The following is a 23,217-nucleotide window of genomic DNA, read 5'->3' as shown; positions in this document are numbered from 1 at the left end:
GCACAATGGAGTCCAACAGGCATTTCCCACAGAATACCAGAATTGGCAGGTGACCCACTGGTGCCCTTGCTTTTCGTAGATGGGAGCAGGTTCCCCCTGAGCACATGTGACAGATGTGAAAGGGTCTGGAAGAGCTGCGGAAAATGTTATACTGACTGTAACTTTGTTCAGCGTTACCAGTTTGGTGGTGGGCAGTGTTGGGTAAGTTACTTTAAATTAGTAACTTAGTTACATTACTAGTTACTTCTATCAAAAGTAACTCAGTTACTTCAAGTTACTCGGTACTTTCAGAGTAACTAGTTACTAGGGAAAGTAACTTTGGTTTTACTCAGAATTCTCTTGTTAATGTGTTGCTTCCGTAACTGGATACCCAGCAAGATTGCCAGTCTTCTAGCTTGCTTACTTGCCACAAGTGCACTGTGCCACCTACCAATAGAAAGGAAAAAATAATGTGCACATTTCCACATGAGAAATCCCACACCTGATTCTATCCTAGCCTGCTTTTTACATCCAACACAAAAACTGCAGTCGTGGTGCTTTCGATTGTACTCAGAACTCGGAAATTCTGCCTTCTGAATAGGAAGATGTAGGTAACACCAGACTGCAGATGAGCTGCATACAGGGCTGGACTGGGACAAAAAAATCATCCCGGGCGTTTTGACTAGAGACCGGCCCACCATTATAGGAAAAATCATAAAGCCTTTGAATGAAAATAAACACTGTTGTGACAGTGATGTACACTGTTCTGATGGTATATATGTATCAATCTATCAATCGTTTGTTGTAAGATTCAGATAATTATTTTTTTAAAAGTGAGACATTTTAAATGAGAATAAGAAAGTATTTCCTTGTGCCCCCCTTTCCCTTTTAATGCCCTACATGGACCCCTGGCAACACTTTGCTAGACCCACCCCTGCACAGTTATCAGCTGTCAGCTACTTAGAAAAGGATCCTGGTGTTATTTGTCTCTCAGAAACAGTTCATAACTTCCCTTCAACTCATTCATGTCACCTAAAAGGTAAACCTGTTTCTCCATCACAGCTCTGATGATCCAGTAAGGACATCTCCTGGTTTCATCTTCATGTTTCCCTCTCACCAGATAACCCGACGTCATGACCAGCAGGTTTACATCTGTGGCTCCAGCCAACATCAACTGTACTAGAAATTAATATTAAATAAATTCTAACAACAGCTGATCAAGCTTAAAAGTGCTGCTGGTTTCCTCTTTCTTGCGCAAAGTGGGCGATAAACAAACAAGAGAGAAAAGCCAATCAGTTTCATGATTGAAGTAGAAACGGGAGAGAGAGGGTGAGAGGATGAGAGTAGAAGAGGCAGCTGTGCAGCAAAAGACACAGAATAACTTTGTGTCTTTTTCATTGTAGCTGAAGTCCGGGACAAAATGTTCCTTTTCACCTCAATACGAAACGCGTAATATTTTCTCTGAATACGAGACGATTCCGTTTTTTACGGGACGGTTGGCAACTCTAATAATTAACCTTATGAACAAAATAAAGTTCAACATCAGTAACATAGCACCCACCCAGCTGTATAGAAACTCCGTCATGCTAGCTAGTAGCTACCCAGTACGAAAAAGTCAGCATAACACAAATAAACTCCACCTAAACTTGGTTCATATCTGACCCAGATAGACTGCAGGTTATAACTTCTTACCTGAAGTTCAGTTCACCTGACACTCTCGGACCAGCGGCCGCTTCGGGTCTCTCCTCTTGCCTCCCTTTTCCTTCATCCACCTGCTGGCTTCCAACACTTGCTAATGTTATTGAATCTGTGGAAACTCCGCGATAGCCACCACATGAAGTAACGAATAACGAGCCTATCTAAATCCCAGTAACAAGTAACGCGTTCCCGGTTTTGGCATAATAACTAGTTACCGTGCTCGTTACCACAATAATAACGTAGTTACTGTAACGCGTTACTTAATAATGCGTTAGTCCCAACACTGGTGGTGGGTCAGTGATGGTCTGGAGAGGCATTTCCTTGGAGGGACATGCAGATGTCTACAGGCTAGGCCACTGCACCCTGACTGCCATTAGGAATCAGGATGAAGTCCTTGGACCCGCTGTCAGGGTCCTGGGTTCTATTTTGTGTATGATAATGCCCAGCCTCATGTGACAAGAGTATGCAAGCAGTTCTCAGAGAAGGGAGGAAATGATACCATTGACTGGTCCCCACTCAACCCTGATCTAAATCCATTAGAACACCTCTGGTCCATATGATGCATCTACACATATATATATCTACAAACATATAGATAAATATCTGCACATGGATCAAGGTAATTTTGGACCCTCCTCAGCATTTTAGTGCTGCATCTTGAAACAGTGTCAAGTACAGTAATCTAGGAGAAGATATTTAGGCCACAAAGAGATGATAGTATTGCTGGTTGGAGGTTCTAATCCTCATTGTAAAGGAAACTATTTGCTTAAAAACAAAGACTCTACAAAGTTCACAAAAAGCCAGATGTGCATAAAATTCTAACCGATGCAGCAGCTGCCCAGATGTTTTTGTCTGAACCACATAGACTATCCTGCTGGTAACACTAGAGGCAAGACCAGAGATTCATGAAACTTATTGGCTGGAAACAGTGAAAGAGTCTGTTCCAGTACTTTATCTACATCTCTCAGTGAGTATAGCAATGGTTACACCAACAAAAGTTCTATGTTAAAAAGAAAAAAGAATGATGTGGAAACACTTAAATTAAACTGAAAAATATTAGCAAGTATTATATTCGGCCTTTGGAGTCTTTACTGTCAGCAGGATCTCACAATTTGTTTGGCTTCCACCAACTAAACACAAAAGCGCTTCATTATTCCATTATTCAGTGTCAAACCCCCGCCTGCCTTCCTTCCTTTTAATATTTTTTTTCTTGTGAGGTAATTTGCATTTCAAAACAGTCTCACTAAATTTCCAGAGACAAAGCTGTGCCAAAGAAAACCAAAGAAAGAAAGAAGGCAAGAAAGAAAGAAAAGACGACGCTGTGCATGATTGCACCCTGACAGCCAATCGGCAACCTGACTCATGAGTGTAATCAGGAAGGGCTGCTGGATCTGCTGCATCCTACTGGCGAGCCAGTGATTGTCCACTGTAGGCGAGGTGGGAGGAAGTTTGGGATGGTGGGGGTGACTTTGTAGCTGGCGAGATTCATGTCAGCCTCCTGCAGAACCTTGTGGACTGATTACACGTCCAGGAAAATGCATGCGGCAAATGGATATTAAATCAGCACAGCTTATTGCCATGCCAGTATAGGACCGACCCTGAGCATGGGCAAAATGCATCTGCAGCCAGCCCCTATAAACAGGCAGTGGGAAGAATTACATTACTATGGGGGCTCCAGATGAGTTAGACGATCTTTCTTTCAAAGGCAATGATTAATAGTGATGGTACCATAAATTGCTTCGTATGAGATTCGGTTGTTTTGCACTTGGAAGCCATTCTGTTCTGTTTGAGGTCAGCGATTTGATAAGCCTTCCACAGTAATAGCACAGATCCAGTGAAATCCACTCATCCTTCAGGAGAGCTGGTGCCTGATCCATCGAAACTTATTGCCACATGCCGTGCACTGATTTTTAAGCCCTTTGGTATAAAATTAAGCTCCCAGAGACCAAACAATACAAAGAGAAATCTGGCAGAAGTATCTCATTTTATCTCTAACCCAGCATGCTCTTACAGACTGTCTGCTGTCATCTGTACAGAGAAGTCTATTTTTGGACGTGTGCAGGGCTATAGTTGAGTCTGGTCCCCAGACCATTTTCTCACGTCTTTCACTTCTTACAGTGTTTATTTAAGAAGTGCATGTGCCAGTCTGAATTATTAGAGTCATATAAAGCACTCCATTATATTTAGAAATCTACTATCGCAAAAGAAAATCTAACAGCATTAACTGAGAAGACAGCCAGTCTTCCCTTGAAATCTAGCCAATTTCCTTATTAGGGCCTTTTGTCAAAAGTTGTGTTTTATGTTTAGTATTTCAAAAATTCATGAAGTCATGGAGATGTCTGTTTGTACTCTATTTGTTAACAAATGGCCATCTACTTCAAAGTTGTTGTTTTGTGCTTTTTTAAAGTAACGGATAAATTAGCTGATTTTTTGATTAGGCCTTTTTTACTTAAGGGTTTTTTCTAACTACAAACATTTTGTGTTATTCAAGTTTTTAAAAAAAAGTTTATTAATTTCTGCAAATCTGAATGACTGTGGCCGTATTGGTGGAGGAAGTCAGTGAGGGAACTGTTCTCTGTGTGATTAGGAACCTTTCTGCATCAGGAAGGTTCCTGGTTTAGACTCGAGCCCATGCCTTTCTGTGTGACTTTACATGTTCTCCCTGGACCAATGTGCATTTCCTCAGGCATTACTCCAACTTCCAGGCACAGTCCAAAGACATGCAAGTTCCAAAAAAAAAATGCAGATGCATCATCACTGAACAAAAATACAAACGCAAACTTCTGTTTTTGCTCCCATTTTTGATGAGCTGAACTTAGAAGATCTGAAACATTTTCTACATACACAAAGGACCCATTACTATCAAATATTGTTCACAAATCTGTCTAAATCTGTGTTAGTGAGAACTTCTCGTTTGCCGAGATAATCCATCCCACCTCACAGGTGTGGCATGTCAAGGTGCTGTTTAGAAAGCATGAATATTGCACAGGTTTGCCTTAGACTGCCCACAATAAAAGGCCACTCTGAAATATGCAGTTTGATCGCACAGCACAATGCTACAGATGTCGCAGCTTTTGAGGGAGCGTGCAATTGGCATGCTGACTGCAGGAATGTCTACCAGAACTGTTGCCTGTGAAATGAATGTTCATTTCTCTGCCATAAGCCGTCTTCAAAGGCGTTTCAGAGAATTTGGCAGTACATCCAACCGGCCTCACAATCGCAGACCACATGTAACCACACCAGTCCAGGACCTCCACATCCAGCATGTTCACCTCCAGGATGGTCGACCAGGTGAAGACCAGCCACCCAGACAGCTGCAGCAACAATCAACCAAACCACCAAAGAATTTCTGCAAAAATTGTCAGAAACCATCTCAGGAAAGCTCATCTGCATGATCGTGCGCCTCATTGGGGTCTGGATCTGACTGCAGTTCGTCACTTTAACCAACTTGAGTGTGCAAATGCTCACATTCGATGGCGTCAGGTCAAGATAGCTTGTGTTGCATCGTGTGGATGAGCAGTTTGCTGACGTCAACGTTGTGGATTGAGTGACCCATGGTGGTGGTGGGGTTATGGACATTGAACACGAGTGCATTTTATTGTTGGCATTTTGAATGCACAGAGATACCGTGTTGACATCCATGACCATTACCTTATGTTGCAGCATATTGCAAGGATCTGTACACAATTCCTTGAAAGGTGAAAATATCCCAGTTCTTGCATGGCCAGCATACTCACCAGATATGTCACCCATTGAGCATGTTTGGGACACTCGGCTCGGCGTATATGACAGCGTGTTTCAGTTCCTGCCAATATTCAGCAACTTTGCACAAGTATTGAAGAGGAGTGGCCAACATTCCACAGCACACAATCAACAACCTGATCAACTCTATGCCAATTGCACAATGGCAAATGGTGGCCACCCCAGATACTGACTGTTTTGCGACATCTGTAGCATTGTGCTGTGTGATCAAACTGCATATTTCAGAGTGGCCTTTTATTGTGGGCAGTCTAAGGCAAACCTGTGCAATATTCATCCTGTCTAATCAGCACATTGACATGCCACACCTGTGAAGTGGGATGGATTATCTCGGCAAACGAGAAGTTCTCACTAACAAACAGCAAATTCAAAAGTGTTAAATGTATTGGTGTTAGTAGTCTTCTTGCAAAAGTAGAGTTAATTTTACTCTAAGTAGAGTCACATTCTTTTAATGTAACTCTGAGGTGTAAAATGATAGTAGTTAAAATCGAGTGTTAAAAATGTGTGTTTCTATGTCAAATCTGGAGGTGTTACAATGGAAACATTAACTCTTGACCTCTTAACTCTGAACTCCTACAGGGGCTATGACACCAATAGAGTAAATTCACAGACTCCGCCCCCAGCACCATAGGCTCCAATCGAAGCTGAAGTGAAGCCGTTTCAGAACATTTTGCTCTACATATTTGAGTTGTTTGGCATGCTTGGTAAGTCATTTTTTCAAAGATTGTTTCAATCATTTCTATTAGCTTTTACTTCTGTGGCTCTTTGGAGTTGAGACAAAGCTGTGTGAAAGGCATTAGCCATGTTGCTCGGTGATAGCATAATATTCTGTTTTAGCTAGCTGAAAGGTATTGTTTGCGGGCAAATACCACAGCCTACCACCTAAAACAATGTCTAGAATGTGAAATGTTGGTATAATGGTGCTACTTGAAGCCTGAAAATGATCTCCCATAAAAAAAAAACGAGCAAACAGCAGTAGCAGATGTCCTGACTGGGTTCTACGTTAGCATTTAGATCCTCAGAGTTTTGTGCACACGGTTTAGGTAAAAATGAAAAAGGTTGAGGTTTTACATTTAGTTCAGTATTACCTGTTGCCTGTGTCCTTGTCTTTTGGGAAATTACTTTACACAAGTAATGGCTCAAAGAGGATTCCTTTTTTTTACTGTGCTGCAATTGATTACCGGATTATTTGTGCCATTAATTAGTGTCAACTAATTTTTTTTTTTCAATCTCCACATAGGATATGCTTGTGAAGATGGAATATGGGGGAGAGCAGAAGTGCGTTGAAGTTCCACAAAGTGATGAATGAAGGACATGCATATTGTATTGAAGAAATAAGTGATGAGAATGCTGTTATTTGCATTTACCATGTCAGACCTTTTGATAAACAAAATTCTAATGAAAGTGAGAACATGTACACTGTTACATCTTTCAGAAAATGTTTTGAAATTGTGGCGCACAGTTCAGAATAAATGTTTTTCAAAAACCATTGCATCTTTTTAGTAAATGTTTATTTCCAAAAGAAATTTCTAGAAGTTCAGAACAGTAAAATTCCCGCTTTTTAGAATGAATTAGAAGATAACTCTTACGTAGTTAAACTAAAATACTCTTTGAGAGTTAATATATACCGTATTTCCCGGACTACAAAGCGCACCTAAATATTAGCCGCACAAGCTAAAATCAGGGGAAAATCCTGTTTTGTACATACATTAGCCGCACCTGACCAAAAGCCGCAGGTGTTTCAATGTTGACTTATCATATGTAAGAGAATATGCACAAAGGGAATTGTCAGGAAAGAGATGGCTGTTTGGAGACATCACTTTTATTAATATTTTGAAAAACAAGTTATGGGTACATATTTGCACATGTAGTACATAACAATAACCTACAGCACACCAGAACAATAGATTCGGACTACCTTTTAGGCTCAGGTGCAGTGACACAGCTTTAACAAGAAGAAAAGTCAGTCATTCACCACCATCTTTCTCTTCTTCCTACGCACTAAAACCACCAAAGTCCTCTTCTCCAGTGTCGGATACAAACAGGCTCATGATGGCTTCGTCATCCACTCTTCTTCTCTCCTTCGTTGTCACTTTCAAAACCAAAGAAATCCTCATTGTCAGTGTCAGAGTCGAACAGCCTCAGAAGGGCCGTGGCGGTGTCCTCCTCTCCATCATGCAGCAGTCCAGCCCTTCAAAATCCGTTGGTGATCGTGGATGTTTTCACACTTTTCCACGCTGTCAGAATCCACCGGTGGAGTTGGGCATAACTTGCTTTTTGGGCATAACTTGCAAGTTTATCGCCGCTCATCATCCACGACTCCCGCTGAACGCGTAGCGCTACTTTGAAGTTTGTTTTTCGCGCTACTTCGTACGGCACTACGTTGCCTGGCAGACGGACATGTGACTAACATACCACTCTTGAACCCCGATCCTTCCGCCAGGCAACGTAGTGCCGTACAACAGCGGAACACACAAAACAAATCGTCTTACGATATGACAAAAATCACGGACAATCCATAGAAAAGCCGCACCTGACTAAAAGCCGCAGGGTTCAAAGCTTGTGCAAAAAGTAGCGGCTTATAGCCCGACATTTACGGTAAACTCTTAACACCAAGTGTTAAATTATCAACTCCAGACAGATTTGGTGTTTAACACTAAATCAGAGTTAACGTACCAACTCTCCAAAAAGAGTTAAATTAACACTCTCTGGTGTGGACCCATATAGACACTTTAATAGTGTTGAAATCAAATCTGACAGTGTCAATTTGGACATGCTGGATTTGCTGTGCAGATTTAGACAGATTTGTGAACAATCTTTGATAGTAATGGGTCCTTTGTATATGTAGAAAATGTTTCAGAACTTTAAGTTCAGCTCATGAAAAATGGGAGCAAAAACAAAAGTGTTGCATTTATATTTTTGTTCAGTGTAGTACAGTTTGTTGATTTAGTCATTTTGTGTCTACGTAGATGAGAACAGATACAGGAACTGTTTCCTCCCACAACAGATGTGTTTATTTTGTTTAGATTTATTTTATCTATTTTTTTTATCCATTCCACCCCTTTAACTTTATTCTGCTAGTTTGTTTTGTCACTGTAATAATTAAATGTATGTCCTGCATTGCCTTTTGTTTTGACTGCTGTAACTCATTCATTTCATTCCCCAGTTGTGGGAATAAATAAAATATTTATAACCTTAAAAACCATTCTAACCTCTTTCAGTTGCATAATGTGCTTTTTTTGCCAGTATGGGGCCGAAAAACATCAAGCTGGAAGGAGAGACGACATATACAGTATATCAACCCATCCATCCATCCTGAAGTTTAAAGTCCATTCTTCTACAGAAGACAGTTGGAACTCAGCTGAAGTCAGGCCAACAGGGAAGTGTTCATTTGTCAGAGTTTTCTGGTCTCCATTCATTTCAACCTAAATCTTGCTTTTCAGCTTTTAGATATTCACTTAATGTTGTTTTCTCCCAATGCCATCACGTGCTTGGTAAGCATCTGACTGTTAATTGCAAGAAAAAGCCCCGGTTTTCCATGCAGCTGAACAAAATCTCAGATGCTCCACAGATTCATGTAATTTGACCTTTCTAACAAAAACTCTGACTGATGCAAAAAGGTTGATAGGATTTTCATATTTGGAAAACCTCATTACTGCAGATTTTGGAACAAGTATTGGCTCATAAAAGTCTCGGAGCTTTTCTGGCTGTAGCTTCGGCTCAGCTTTGAGTCTTTTGGACATGATCTGGCAGACTTGGACTGAACCCAGGCCCTCCGCACTGTAGCCAGTCTTGATTGACAGTTTTATCAACACATAAAAATTGAGAATCTGACTGCAGCCAAGCTCCAATCCTGACTGAAGCCCACATATAGTGAAAAAAAACCCACAGTGACACACTCTTTACTTATCTGTATGATAGGTGTTATAGATTTTAGTGTTAGCTCATTGATTAACTGACTGAAAATTAGTTATTATACACTATGGCAATTGTCAGTTAGGCAGAAACTCTACAGCACTCAATCAAACTATAGCCAAGAGCCACACTTTGATCAATGAAGACTGCAATTGAGATTTTTCTCTACTATTGGGTTATTTGGCCTGAAGCAACTGCTAACTGTAAAGAAAATATAATCGTGTGCAGAATGTGCAGAGAAACTCACAAAGCAAACAAGTAAAAGCTCTCCCCCAAAGCAGCTATTAATTCACAAGTCATTTTTCAAAGCTGGCAAAGATAAAAGTATTTTACAAACATTCAGGAGTGTGATTTCAGCTGGGCTTAATGGTGGTCTGTTTGATAATATAACTCCAGTTCCAAAAATCTGGGATGCTGTGAAAAATATAAATACTATCTGAACGCTATAATTAGCAATAATTTAATTAATACAACATGGAAAATATTCAAATGTTTATAAAATCAGACATTACATGAAAATATAAGCTCAGTTTGAATTTGATGCCATCAAAACATCTAAGAAAAAGAAAAAGTTGGGCCGAGGCCACCAAAAGGCTGAAAAAGTACGCGATACTAGAAGGAAACTGCTGGAGGAACATTTTGCAGCTAGTTAGGTTAATTAGCAACCTGGAATAAACTGTGTTTATCAGTGTGTGCTCTTCAACATAAAATTGCAAAGGTTTTGAATCTGGCCCATACAATGTGCTTACACATGCCCCACATACCGCAAAGAATGATGGCCCTTTAGTGGCCCAGATCTGGTTTGCCAGATGTGGCCAGCACATGGGCCAGGTGGGCCAGTACAAGACCAGTTGCAGACAAACTGGTGGTCCTGTGCCAGAACAGTTTTAGCTCTGGCCCCAAATGTCAGCCTAATGTGTACCTTAATCAAGCCATGTAATAACAACATGTGCACAATAGTGCAAAAGTAACACGACAAACCTCTGTTCATACAGTGAATGGACTGATTCTTATGTAGCACTTTTCATTATCCTGGATTACTCAAAGTGCTCTATACAACATGCCACAGGGGAGGCCACGGGTCTGATTCAAACCCTGGCTGCTACTCTTCAACCTGCTCAGTGGGTGGGCATGTGGTTTCCTGCCCACCCACTGAGTGAAACTGGGACCCTGAAATGCACATTTCTTATAGTTGTGGATATACTTCCTCAGAAGTATTTGATGCTTTATTGATTAGCTTCCGAACATCTACCAGGAGACACTGTCTGGGAATGGTTAGGATTGTTGTTATCCCCATATTTAAATGACAATGTGTCACCTCTATTTGGATCATGGCTGGTTTTCCATGATCCAAATAGGAAATGCTTGTTGGCATGGTCCTACAACATAAACTAAAAATAAGTATAGCTCAACCTCAAGTCACACAGTTTTTACAGGCTGAGATCATGACTTAAACTGAGATGGCATAGATGTCTTGTTTTAACTATTTTTTCTGCATGGCAAATCACTCCTATTTCATGCTTATGCAGTACTGACTGCCATGTAGTAGCACACCAGAAGGACTCATGTGTAATGAGATTTATATGTAGCCCTCCACTAATTAAAAAGTCTGGAACAATTACATAAGTTGTTCTTTTGTAACTGCTGATAAGATCATTACAATTCACTTGGCTGGTTCTGGTGTTGCAGTGCTCTTTTGGGAACAAATGCCTTAACAAAATAGTTCCCCTAGAATTGTTATGCTCAACAAAAATATAAGAATATAAGAAAACAAGACATGTTAAATCAAACACAATAATGACAAAGTGTAATGTCTCATGTTTCATCTGAACTTATATTTGACCTGATTTAGACTAGATTTTTATTATGATCTATAAAACCTTAAAAATGATAATGGGTGTACTTGTTTTATACTATGGTTGTATGTCCTCCTGCTGGATTGTAAATACATGGCGTTTGTCCAACATTGCAAGCAGAATCAGATGCATATGGAATAGTCTCTAACCCCACGTGACCCTGACAAGAAACAAATGACACAGATAAATGAAGTCCATTGAAACAGATTTGTATCTCAAATAATGTTAAACAAGAAGAAGCAGAGTTAAAAATTTACCCCATGCTGACTCTAATTCGTCAGAGTGAAGCATCAGCGGACTAATGAAAATGAGATGTGTGATATAGATCACACTAATGGCTCCTCATTCTTTTCTAAAAAGACAAATTATCCACAGCGGACAAAGTCTATTCTCTGGCTTCTACTGTCAGATTTTAAAGCTCCTCTTAAAGTGTCCAGAAATAGTCGAAACTATGAAATGTCCATGTAAGGCTTTTCTGCAGTTCATTGTCTTGTGTTGTGTCACCAGCATCCTGCAGTTAAAGTTTACAATGGCAAGGATATTTATGGTGCTTACGTAAACTTGTATAAATCACACTATGCCAAGGGATTGTTTATATGTGTTGGTGGCCATTCCATCACATATGTCTCATGGATTTGATTGGACTATAGCATTCAGTGGCGCAAATCCATGTACCGACAATTCGTCATATCATGGCAGCATATCACTGCAGCTTGAAATGGTTGTGGATGTCTCATTTGCCAGCCTGTTTTACATGTGGGGGGAGAGCACATTTTCCTGTATGTGTCTGAAATGTTAAATGAATTAAGCTTTTTTAAATTCATGTCACTTTTAAGTGTTCAAGCTGATTATCATATCCTCTGGCCAACAGCTTTTTAGACAATTCCACCATGCTTTCTACAGCTGTACTTGGAAAATATTACAAGACTGCTGCATCTAAACCAGTGTGAGATAACATGCTTTTATGATGCTTAAGAAGTCCGGTAATAAAAATGTGCTTTCTATGTACATGACATTAATGCATTTAAGGTGTATGTGCCTGTTACTGGTAACTATTAGCCAGTGAGAAACAGTTCTTTTCTTGCATTTTGGCCAACCTTTGGACAATGTACAGTATGGACACCCCAGGTTATGTTGACTGAATGTTTCAAAGATGATCTTTGGGAAGGATGATAATCTATGCATTGGCACACTACTGACTGAAGATGATAGACAATAGAGGCACCTTCCCAGTAAGTAAATCCTCAAAATGACTGTCATACACCAGTCAGCCACAAAATTAAAACCATGGATGGCGATCGTGGCTCAAGAGTTGGGAGTTCGCCTTGTAATCGGACGGTTGCCGGTTCGAGCCCCGGCTTGGACAGTCTCGGTCGTTGTGTCCTTGGGCAAGACACTTCACCCGTTGCCTACTGGTGGTGGTCAGAGGGCCCGGTGGCGCCAGTGTCCAGCAGCCTCGTCTCTGTCAGTGCGCCCCAGGGTGGCTGTGGCTACAATGTAGCTTGCCATCACCAGTGTGTGAATGTGTGTGTGAATGGCTGGATATGTAAAGCGCTTTGGGGTCCTTAGGGACTAGAAAAGCGCTATATAAATACAGGCCATTTACCATGGATGGGAGAAGTGAGTAAGTTCCTCTTGTTTAAAGGCACCTGTCAAAAGGCTGGGGTATATTAGGTAGGGAGCAAACAGGAAAGATAGCAGTGTAAGTATGTGAGTAACTTTGACAAGGGCAAACGTGTGACATGATGAATGGCACAGTGTTCCTACAAAAGTGGTTTAAGAAAGGACAACATAGTGGTAGTACAATCATGGGTGTGCAAGGCACAATGAAACATGGTTTCACTCAAATAGAAGAGTTTTTGTAACACAAATAGATGGAAACCTTACCTTTCAGAGTACCGACATTTGTCAAGTATGAGATATTTGTTGAACGTCTAAGTGCAGAACATAGTAACTCAGAACGAGTCTTTAATGGTGATTGTTCGCTACTCAGGATCAAACAGGGAATGAAACACGGCAATCAAAATACTAGACATTGCCAGAAAATACAGAATCACTGGGAGATACAAGTACACCAAGAAACTTTGTGGTAAGTTATACAGAACTGGGGTGTACACAGTCATGACAGATGAGGGCAACAACGAACAAGGCTATAAGGTAATCAGAGAAATGGATAACATCAGGGAAACTCAGCTGAAACCAGTCATGGAAGATGAGACACAGGAAACAAAACTAAAGACTAACAAAATAAATTCAGAAAGTAACTGAACACGGGTACATCTAACACCGAAACATTGACTTTCTGCGCAGAATACAGGAGGTCAGGAAAATAAACTCAGGGAATCAACTAAAAGGATAACTATAATTGCAAAAGAAAACACAATCTAACTGAGAATGGGAATAACATCATGGAAATAAGGTTAGAATATGAAACTCCAAATGACAGGAACAAGTAAGAAAATAAGCAGATTCCTTGATGGCGGGGGCCTCAAAAAAAGTTTGAGGAACATGATAAGAAGTTCTCATTTGATAAGGCCTCAGTTCCACACATCTGGAGGATGTAAAAACAAGTAATCCATGACAACTTGACCCCACAGTTTCCAGGACTTAAAGGATGTGCTGTTTAAGTGCTGGTGTCTAATACCACAAGAAACTTTCAGAGGTCTTGGGGAATCCATGCCTGAATGGGTTAGGACTATTTTGGCGACTTTGAGGAGGACCAGCACCACATTAAAGTTTGTGGTGGTAATGTTGCGGCTGATTGACTGGTGTGGTTAGACAGCTCTCTCATCTATCAATGCTGTGAGCAAGTGTTTGAACCGTAATGCAATTCTCCACTTTCTTTCATAACCTTTTGGTTCTGTCTCTGGATGTTACCCACTCCAGGGAAAAACTGTTGATGTCTTTGATGCTGCGAATCCGTGATGCATTTCTTCCTCGGCTTTGAAGGAATGAAGGCATTTGAAGTGAAGAACTCCTGTGCTGCCTCGTCACGTATCTTTAGATTTGTTTTTTTATTCAGCCTAGCACAGACTAACACAGCAAATGTTTCCCATTTTGCTGTTACAGTTAATCCTGAATTAACTCCTCCTCCCTCTCCTGTGTTTGAAGAGGGAGGGGGAACAGAAATCTTTGAGGATACAAAAGAAGCCATGCATCCACGCCAGGTTTCATGGCTGTGCTCTACAAACAGAGTGTGAGATGGGAAGAATATTATACTGTCTTTCCACTGATTTCTTTTCAAACATCCCAGGTTGCATCTTTTTTGGCTTCAGATTTATTGGTAATCTCAAGGCATTTGCAGTATTTTAGAGAGAAGATCAATAATTCCTCTACATGCAAGCACCTTGTGACAGTGGGGAGGAAACCCAGTGATGATGGTTCTCTGCTTCAGCAGGTTAAGGTAGTGAGGAGTAGAAATGGGTAGAGAGGAGAGCAAAGGGAAAGCTGTGCATTTAAGGTAGCCACACTATTGGATGAGCATCTCTGACAGTGCTGTGTTGCTGTTGTTCCGACATCATAAATGATGTCGTTCTGGAAACAAGGTTATTAGAGTTCACTTAGACTAAATGAAAAACAAATGCAACATTGTTCAAAGCTTCTTCAGACTGACATATACCACCCTGGTCATTCTACCTATAACAAACACATTTTTAGCAAGTGAATCAAATAGATAAAAATCAAATGCAATTTAAAAAAAAGAAGAAAAAAAAAGGCAAACCCACACTAAATGACACTAAAGTAAAATGAAAACAGCAGATTTCCAGGAAGAGCACAGCAACTGACCAATCATGCTTTCATGATGTAATCACTTTGAGACTAAGTTTTCCTACATGGCCCTGGAGTAAGATCAGACTGCAGCACACAGTTAATGACTATATTTTCGTCATGGTTGTTATTAACAATATTACATTTTACCACTTCTGTCAGAATATGCTGCTGTTCTTTTAAGCTGAATACAAACGCCTGTGCTTTTGAGCACTATCATGTTCAGTGGGGTTTGAAAGCGTGCGACCAGCATGGCACTAAAGCTACACTACAATTATCAGGAGACAAGGGAGCAAAAACTAACATAACAAATACAAAGCAAAACTTTTTGCTACAAAAATAGTATGTTACGCCTTCCCAACTGATTCAACTAAAGACATTGAAACAAATGATGTGTTTTTGCAACAGGATGTTAGTAACAAAGTGCCTAAAGATTAAATTTAAAATTAGTTCTTCGCTAAGTTGTGTGTTCTGTCAAGAAAACATTGGTTCATCTCTTGATGCTAGAATGAGTCATAGGTCAGTCATAGGTTAAATCAGTGTGTTTTTCTGAAACAACAGAGCATAGTAAAGCATCCCAAAAAATACATGTTGCAAAATGTAATAAATTCCTTCTTCAGAAAGCTAAAGTTATAAATGTAAATGGTATTGTAATAAAAAAACATATTTATATTAAGCAGGGCTGTCAAACTCATTTAAAATTGTGGTTCAGGCACAGCCCACTCTCATCTTAAGTGGACCTGACCAGTGAAACTTCATGACAAATGTGTAAAATTACAAAAAATTGTTCTAACAGTTCATTATACAGACTGTCCTATAATAAACTTAAAGTTTTTGTTTATTTACCATGGACTCACTAGTAATGGAAAAACGGGGAACTTTCCTGTAATTTAATTGTTTATCTGTTAGTTGCAGTGGGACAGGCAGTTAAAAAAAATCTATGCACGCCTCCACATTTTTTTAAAGCTGTCCATTGGTCCAGATTTGGAGCCTTTGCCCGATCAATTCTGGCCCCTGAGCCTTACATTTGCCCTAAAGCTCAAATGACATATAATGTAATTTAATTTACCAAATGATGTATTCTTTATGAAAAAATGATACCGCCATTAAAGGATTACACTGCTATTTTAACTGTACTTAAAGACTGCTTTATAGTTTGTTTGTGTTTTTTTAATTCGAGCGTTACATTCACGCTGCGACTTGCGTCAGAAACTACTTCCGGTGTCCACGTAAGGTAGGCATCAGGCGTAAACAGTGTAAGTATCGTGCTATAGTAAGTGTATAGCATCTGGCAGGGCTAGTGTAGCCTCAGAACGGCTCCTACACTAATCTTATGTTTTATCCAGGGCAAAGACGTAATTGTTTTGTTGCGGTGTGCTCTGTCTTCGCCATGTTTTTTCACGCAGGATGTCTTCGTAGTTTGCTATGGACCGGCTGTCGAAGGTCATTCTCACTTGTTTGACTATAGCAACTAGCTGTCGATCTGAAAAATCACCCCCACACCAAATTTATAAAGAAATATTCCTCTGCTTGGTAACGTAAGCAAATAATACTACATGGGTGGACAACATTGCCCGCTCCCAGGAGCTCATAATTCTTGTTAATTCACTCCCGCATGCTGCATGCTTTACCGTCTGTCATCATAACTTCCCGTGATTTAACATGAAATTAATTTTAAATGACTTTCTCATTAACAAATACACCTATTCGCGGCCTCTTGATCAAAAGGATCCTTCTGAAAAATTCGGCATACTTAATATAAATTAACTTTACATTATTGCTTTAAATATCAGTCTTTATCCCCGGCGTGCCGGCTGTTATCAGCGTTAGCAAACGCTACCTATACAGTCTTAACTCGATTAAGCGGTGGTAGCTAGCTAGGCATAAGAAACGATAAAAATGGCACTAAAAGATATGCCGATTATAAAAGAAGGCGGTCACTTTTCATTTAACATACAGAGCCACGTTTTATGGAGCGTTGTTAGTTTGTTATTGCCGTGCCGCCGGCTCAGTGTTGCCAGATCCTGATGGTGTTTGGCTTGTCTTGCCCAGTGCCAATGAGAAGCGAGTGCAGTGCTAATCCTGGATTACCAAGCGCACGAACCTTACTGCAGTTTAAGACCAGCGGCACAAGTGAATATTAAAATTGACCTACAGTAAACATGGTTATAATCAGAGCAGCAGTTATCCTTCAGTTAGATCTTATTTTGATGGCTCTGATATGTCCTCTCTTCGTCTCTTCCTTTCATATCTTCAGCTTCGTCTATGGACCTCTGCCTGCTTCTTGTGTGTCAGTTAATTCCACTTGATTCACAAGATCAGCACTGGACCAGTTGCCTCAAACACTGCATTTTATAATCATGTGAGTGTGATTTTTCTTTTCCAGAATGGGGAATTTAACCTCCTCCCATCCAAGGGGTCTGTCCAGCACTGCCTGTTTACAGTACGTTCAGGTAAGACCTGCTACATACAAGCAGTTTGTTACTTTGCTGGGTATGGTAGCGTGCAGTGGGTCTTTGTGTAACTTGTTTTCAGTTGTGCAGGTCTCACAGGCTTATGTATTTTTTTATGGATACACAACCATGACATATTCTGTCTGATTCAATACATGTTTTACCTGAAGACTTTTGAATTAAACATATGTCATGCAGCACACCTAGAAGTGACATGTGTGAATACACGTGTTCACAAACAAATATAAATAAATCTGTGACAAGGCCCTGTAATGTTTCAGGGGTATGCCCATCTACTGTAGACTGCATGAAAATGGGTGTAAGGTCTGGGTCTGAAAAGTGAAGCCTTAAATCTGCATTCTTTTTAAGTGCCACCAGGGGGCGGTATGCGTGGCTACAGAAACTGAAGGTACTGCAGAAATTTATGAGGAAAACTGGCTCTAATTTAGTAAATTATGGTCATTCATCTTGTGCGGCTGCATTTTACATACTTGCCTCTAGTATAGGTGTTATATCGGTCCATTACACAGTAGTCAGTCAACAAATCTTTCCATTAAATGACCTGAGTGTGATTACAAAGTGCACAACTGCATGCATCAAGATGCCTTGAGGTTTTCTTGTGCACATCAGTTTTACACTTCTCCAGATCAGTCGCTCTGTGGTATCAGAGCATGTCATCTTGTCAGTGGCATGTTTAACTTTGAAGGCGGTCTGCTTATGAGTGGAGGTGACATCCTAAAATCCATTAAGACACCACCGACTCATCAATAATTAGAAATGTGTTTTAGCCACATGAAGAATGAGCAATCTTTTAGAAACTTCTTAACTTTAAAACAAAGTCTTGTGCATTCAAATTGACTGCATCCTTAAACTTAAAGGCCTTTGCATTCAGGTGTTCCAAACAGGCAAAAATTCAAATAAAACTGGTGGTTAATCAGAATTCTTTCTACATCTGTTGACTATATTCCAGCTAAAGCTATAGATCTGTGGTTACTGACGTTACCTCCTTTACCAGCTTACCCTAAAGTGAGTAGAGCAGACAACACTCTGGTGATGAATCATCAATCTGCTAGAAAGAATGCAAAGAGGAGGAGCCGTCGTCATGCTGGTGTAGAAATGTGCTTGTTGCCCTCAAAAAGGAAGCCGTGAAACTTCCACCATAATTCTGCAATTGGGTCTCTGCCCGAAGTGGAGATAAAATCCTTCTCGCCCTTCACCAACTTGATTCCTGCTATGCTGAAGCTGTTTCTGGACTCCACACTCATAACTAAGTATTCTAATTGTGTCTGCCCTTTCAGGATGTGGTGTCACAGAACTGTGTTGTGATATTTTCCAAGACCACCTGCCCATATTGTAAAATGGCCAAAAACGTCTTCAACGAAATTGGCGCAACCTACAAAGTGATCGAACTGGATGAGCACAATGACGGGCGGAGTCTGCAAGAGGCCCTAGCTCAGATGACCGGTGCCAGGACGGTAAGAAGGACCTCACCTTCGTGTGCTTTTTTTTTTTTTTAAGTAGAAGAAGAATCAAAACACACATCTCTGACAGCTTGTTTGTTCTGGCAGCTCTGCCTTCAAGTTAAATTTAGGTGGAGTTAACAAGCATCTTTGTTGGGGTTGCAGCCAAGATTGAGGACTTTATAGGCGCTCAGAATAGCTGACTCTGAGTCAGGATGAATCCCCATAGCAAGTCCCATCTTTTTACATCATAGCCTTTGCTCTGTTGCTCTTTAGTCACTTTCCAATATGCGAGAGTTCTGAAAACATGGAAACGAGGAAGGCTGTCCGCACATGAACACTGTGCATTAAAACAATGAAGCTGAAAAACACATACATAGGCCGTCTGCTTTACCTTCAGGTGTATGCCACTGCAGCCTTGCTCATGTTCCCTGGCCTCAGCTTGAAAGCTGTGAAAGTTGATAATGAATTTTATAATTCAAAATAGGAGCATCTCGACTCAGGGTCGCTGTTAGGGTATGTATTTGTTTTGTTTTTTATCAGAGAAGCCACGCATGTCCTTGTGCTCGTACACGTTATCTGTGAAGTGTTATCGAACCAGATGTTTCAAAGCCCATGTAACTAATAAAGAACAGCACGTAATTTAAATCACCTTGATACTTTTATAGTCTAAATATTTAATCATTACATTTTCATGGCAAATTGAACAACATCTTGCTGCCCACCATCCACAAGGGGGCAGCAGCCCACATTTAGGGGCTCATCGATTTCAACAACTATGTCAAACTTGCAGCCCCTTGGCGTGAACTAGCACCTCCAAAAAGGCCAGTCTGGACCACTGGATCCAGTATTGCTGAGCATGAGGATGTATGCTGTCTTTTTCCTTTTAATTACAAAGTATCTACTCTTTCTGTAATTCCATCCATTTTCTGCTACTTGTCCAGGTCTGGGTTGTGGGGGCAGCAGTCTAAGCACAGATGCCCAGGCCACCATCTCCCCAGCCATCTCCTTCAGCTCTTGCAGCTGAGGCATTCCCAAGCCAGCCTAGAGAGATCTAATTTCTCAAGCATTGCCCAGGTCTGCCCCAGGGCCTCCTCCCGCTTGAAAAATGCCAAACAAACTCACTTAGAAGGCATTATAGTCAGGTGTCTGAACCACCTCAGGAGTAGTGGCTGTACTGTTAGTCCTTCCTGAATAACCAGGCTCCTCACCAGGGTCAGCGATAGGGCTGAACGATATATCGCATTTGCGATAATATCGCGACATGATCAAGTGCAATTTTCTAACCGCAAAGGCTGCGATTATACTCTGGACATGTCCAAATTCATGGGCTGCATCCTCCTGAGGCCGCATTTGTAGACCGATTACGTCACAGCGACGCGCCGAAGGCTGTCCAAATTACTACCATATCCCAGAATTCATAGCGCGGCCCAGCCAAACTCCAGTTTCCAGCAATGGCGGCCGCTACTAAGTTTTAAAATTACTCATACTAATCTTTCTGGGTCACAAAATAAACTTTTAACATATTTTCAGGCGAGAAAGTAGTTGTGTAAACATCAAATATCTGCTCGGTTTATCAAGATATCCCATATTTGCAAAAGTGCTTCGACGTTTTCAGAGGCGTCTGCTACCCACCAGCTCGACAGCTAGCCGGGAGCTCGAGGGTTACTGATGCGGCCGAGAACGGCACAACTCCCGGCACATCATTTTCAGATCACCGCGGACTTTCGCTGCTCGGGTTAAACGTAATATATAAGTCACTTAGACAACCTAAAAATGTTATTGTTGGGCTTTTTTCAGTGTTTTGTTTGTTCGTGAGTAAATCGGTTTGGCTGAGATTAAAGTTATTAGATTAGATAAAATAAAACTTTATTAATCCCCCGGGTGGGTTCCTCCTTGGTTTTCACACAGCTGACTAAACGTCAAACAGAAAACTTATTAAACAGAAGTATGAGACAGTCGAGAATTTACACCAGTGTCTGGTTATATTTTAGATAGCAAGAAGCAGACGGCCGAGTTTATTAAACTCCACCGAGACAGCGGTGACGCTAATCAGAACTAGCCTTCTGATTCAGAAGGCTAGACCGTCCAATTTCACGCCTTTAAATTTTAAAGGCGTGTTTGTGTGTGTGTTTATACAATTGCTATTATGTTTGCACTTTATGTGTAATGTTACTGACTGCAGAGATCAGTAAGATGTGTGTATTTTTTATTTATTAGTTTTATTTATTTAATATTATTTTTTAATTGAATGACTGTCTAGTAGTTCACAGATGTCGAAAAACTGAATGTGGTAAAGCCACTGATTTTGTTTATGTATATTTCTGCAATCTGCACATTGTACTGACTTTCATTTTAATGTTTACACCAGGGTTCCTTGTCAGCACTTTATGCTCAGATGTTTGTAAGCTAAAAATAAACTATTGTGTATGTTCAAATATACTGTTGTGATTGAAGAAGTTAAATAAAAATGTCAGTCATCAATTCATGCGTCACCTCATGTCATCATAACAGAGGTCTGTCTTCCAGGAAAGAACAGTTTAAAATTAATGTAATATAGTATTGGCCATACTATATGATGTATTGCTTGTCTTTGTTTAATAATACAGAAGACAAAGACCTTAAAAAATAATCGCATATCGCATCGCAATCGCAATATTGGGGCAAAAAATCGCAATTAGATTATTTTCCATAATCGTTCAGCCCTAGTCAGCGAGCCCTTGGAGGTGGCCCATTTCCTCTACTTGTATTCTTTAGATCACTAGCTGCTCCTACTTTAAGTTGTAAAAATTCATTAACAGCTCACACAGCTGTCAAGTTGGGGCCAAGAAAGAACACAAACAAACCTGGAGCTACAAATAGACTGTGTGTGGGTCTTGAATGCAAGGACAGATTGGAGATGTGAGATGGCACATGAAACTTGGGGGAAAAAACCTAACCTAATCTGAAATCGTTGATCATTAGCAACTCATTCATAGCATGCTAAAGTCTGTATCCCCCTGACACCCTCCCCCCTCTTTTTTTCTCTGTTTAGGTCCCAAGAGTCTTTGTCAATGGCCATTGCATTGGGGGCGGGTCTGATACCAAACAGCTCCATCAGCAAGGAAAGCTGGTGCCTCTGATCGAGCAGTGTGCTTCCTGCTGTGCTGCCACAGGCTCTGAAGGCTCAGGCGCCAGACAGTTTGAGGCGGCCAAATGACTAACCGTTCTTACGGTTTTTATCAATGCACCACTTATCACATGTTTGCTTGAGCTCATGGTACAAGGTGTACATTGCTTGAGCATGACTATAGTATTTATGCATCAAAGTGCGGTGGATACTTGATGTAAAAATACATTTTCATCCAGGGATGTACATTATTATGATAATGATGATGATATTGTTTTTAATATTATTGTTATGGCCTCTGTGTAAAGCGTGGGATTGCTGTATTACTCGTACAGCACTTGTACATGTTTGTTTTATTGAACAATATTACACTTCACTGAACTGTGAACATCTTGATGTATTGATTCTACCTTAGCCGTTGGTTTTTATTTCAGGTAACTTTTCATATTTTGCAAGAGCAAAAGAGGTACACTTTGTAAAAATATGCAGAGTATTGTGCTGTTATTTGCATAAAATGTGAATAAATTTAGTAATTTGTGTATTTTTTTTGCAGTTGTCCTATTGCTTTCTACCACCCCTAAGCAGTCGCGGGGGATTGCTGCCCGTTCCTGGTTCTGCCAGGGGTTTCTTCCTGTTAAAAGGTTTTTTTTTCCTTCCTACTGTCCCCAAGTACTTGCTAAAAGAGGGGGTAATTGATTTTTGAGGTTTTCACTGTATTATTGTAGGGTATTTTCCTTATAGTAGAAAGTGCCTTGAGGCGACTGCTCTTATGATTTTTGCTATTTAAATAAAACACAATTGAACTGAAGTAGACTGATAAGAAATCCTGTTACAAATATACGCATTATGGACAATCTTTAGGTCACGCCAACATTAAGAAGTTCCTGAATCTTTGACTTTAGAGCTAGACATTGAATTCATTAAATTAGTAAATAATAATTACTACAAAAAATAGAGTGAATAATGATTTTCACATATTAAATATGAAGGAAATTCCGTTATAAAGTCGCAATGTGTCCCTTCTACAAAGGGCGCTCCATATGTCAATGCTTCACCTCACATGAGGGCGGGTACTGGTTGCCTTGCCGGGAGAAAGAGATTGTTTTTATTATTTCTATATTTGTTTTTATGCATTTATTTTTTTTAAACAATGTAGTCACGGATGTTGTTAATAGGATGTTAGTAATCGAATTTTTTTTTTCTTCTTTGCCAATTACACC

General features: G+C 40.3%; 1 protein-coding gene across 4 annotated transcripts; it reads left to right on the top strand.

The window, feature by feature from the left end:
• The first annotated feature begins 16,184 nt into the window (after positions 1 to 16,184).
• glrx2 (glutaredoxin 2) lies at positions 16,185 to 23,134 on the top strand. 4 transcript variants are annotated; one of them, XM_080886026.1, is made up of 4 exons: positions 16,185 to 16,231; positions 17,362 to 17,428; positions 18,727 to 18,903; positions 21,923 to 23,134. In XM_080886026.1, the coding sequence occupies exons 2-4, from the start codon at positions 17,363 to 17,365 to the stop codon at positions 22,085 to 22,087; spliced, it is 408 nt and encodes a 135-aa protein (XP_080742152.1). In that variant the 5' UTR covers positions 16,185 to 16,231; position 17,362; the 3' UTR covers positions 22,088 to 23,134. The 4 variants fall into 4 exon arrangements, with proteins under 4 accessions (XP_080742152.1, XP_080742151.1, XP_080742150.1 ...); XM_080886025.1 differs by lacking the exon at positions 16,185 to 16,231 and adding an exon at positions 16,238 to 16,418; XM_080886024.1 differs by lacking the exon at positions 16,185 to 16,231 and adding an exon at positions 16,238 to 16,513.
• The last annotated feature ends 83 nt before the right edge of the window (positions 23,135 to 23,217 follow it).

Source organism: Rhamphochromis sp. 'chilingali' (assembly GCF_963969265.1).
Source record: "Rhamphochromis sp. 'chilingali' genome assembly, chromosome: 7".
Taxonomy (NCBI): Eukaryota; Metazoa; Chordata; class Actinopteri; order Cichliformes; family Cichlidae; genus Rhamphochromis; species Rhamphochromis sp. 'chilingali'.
This window is presented reverse-complemented; position numbering and strand designations above follow the sequence as displayed.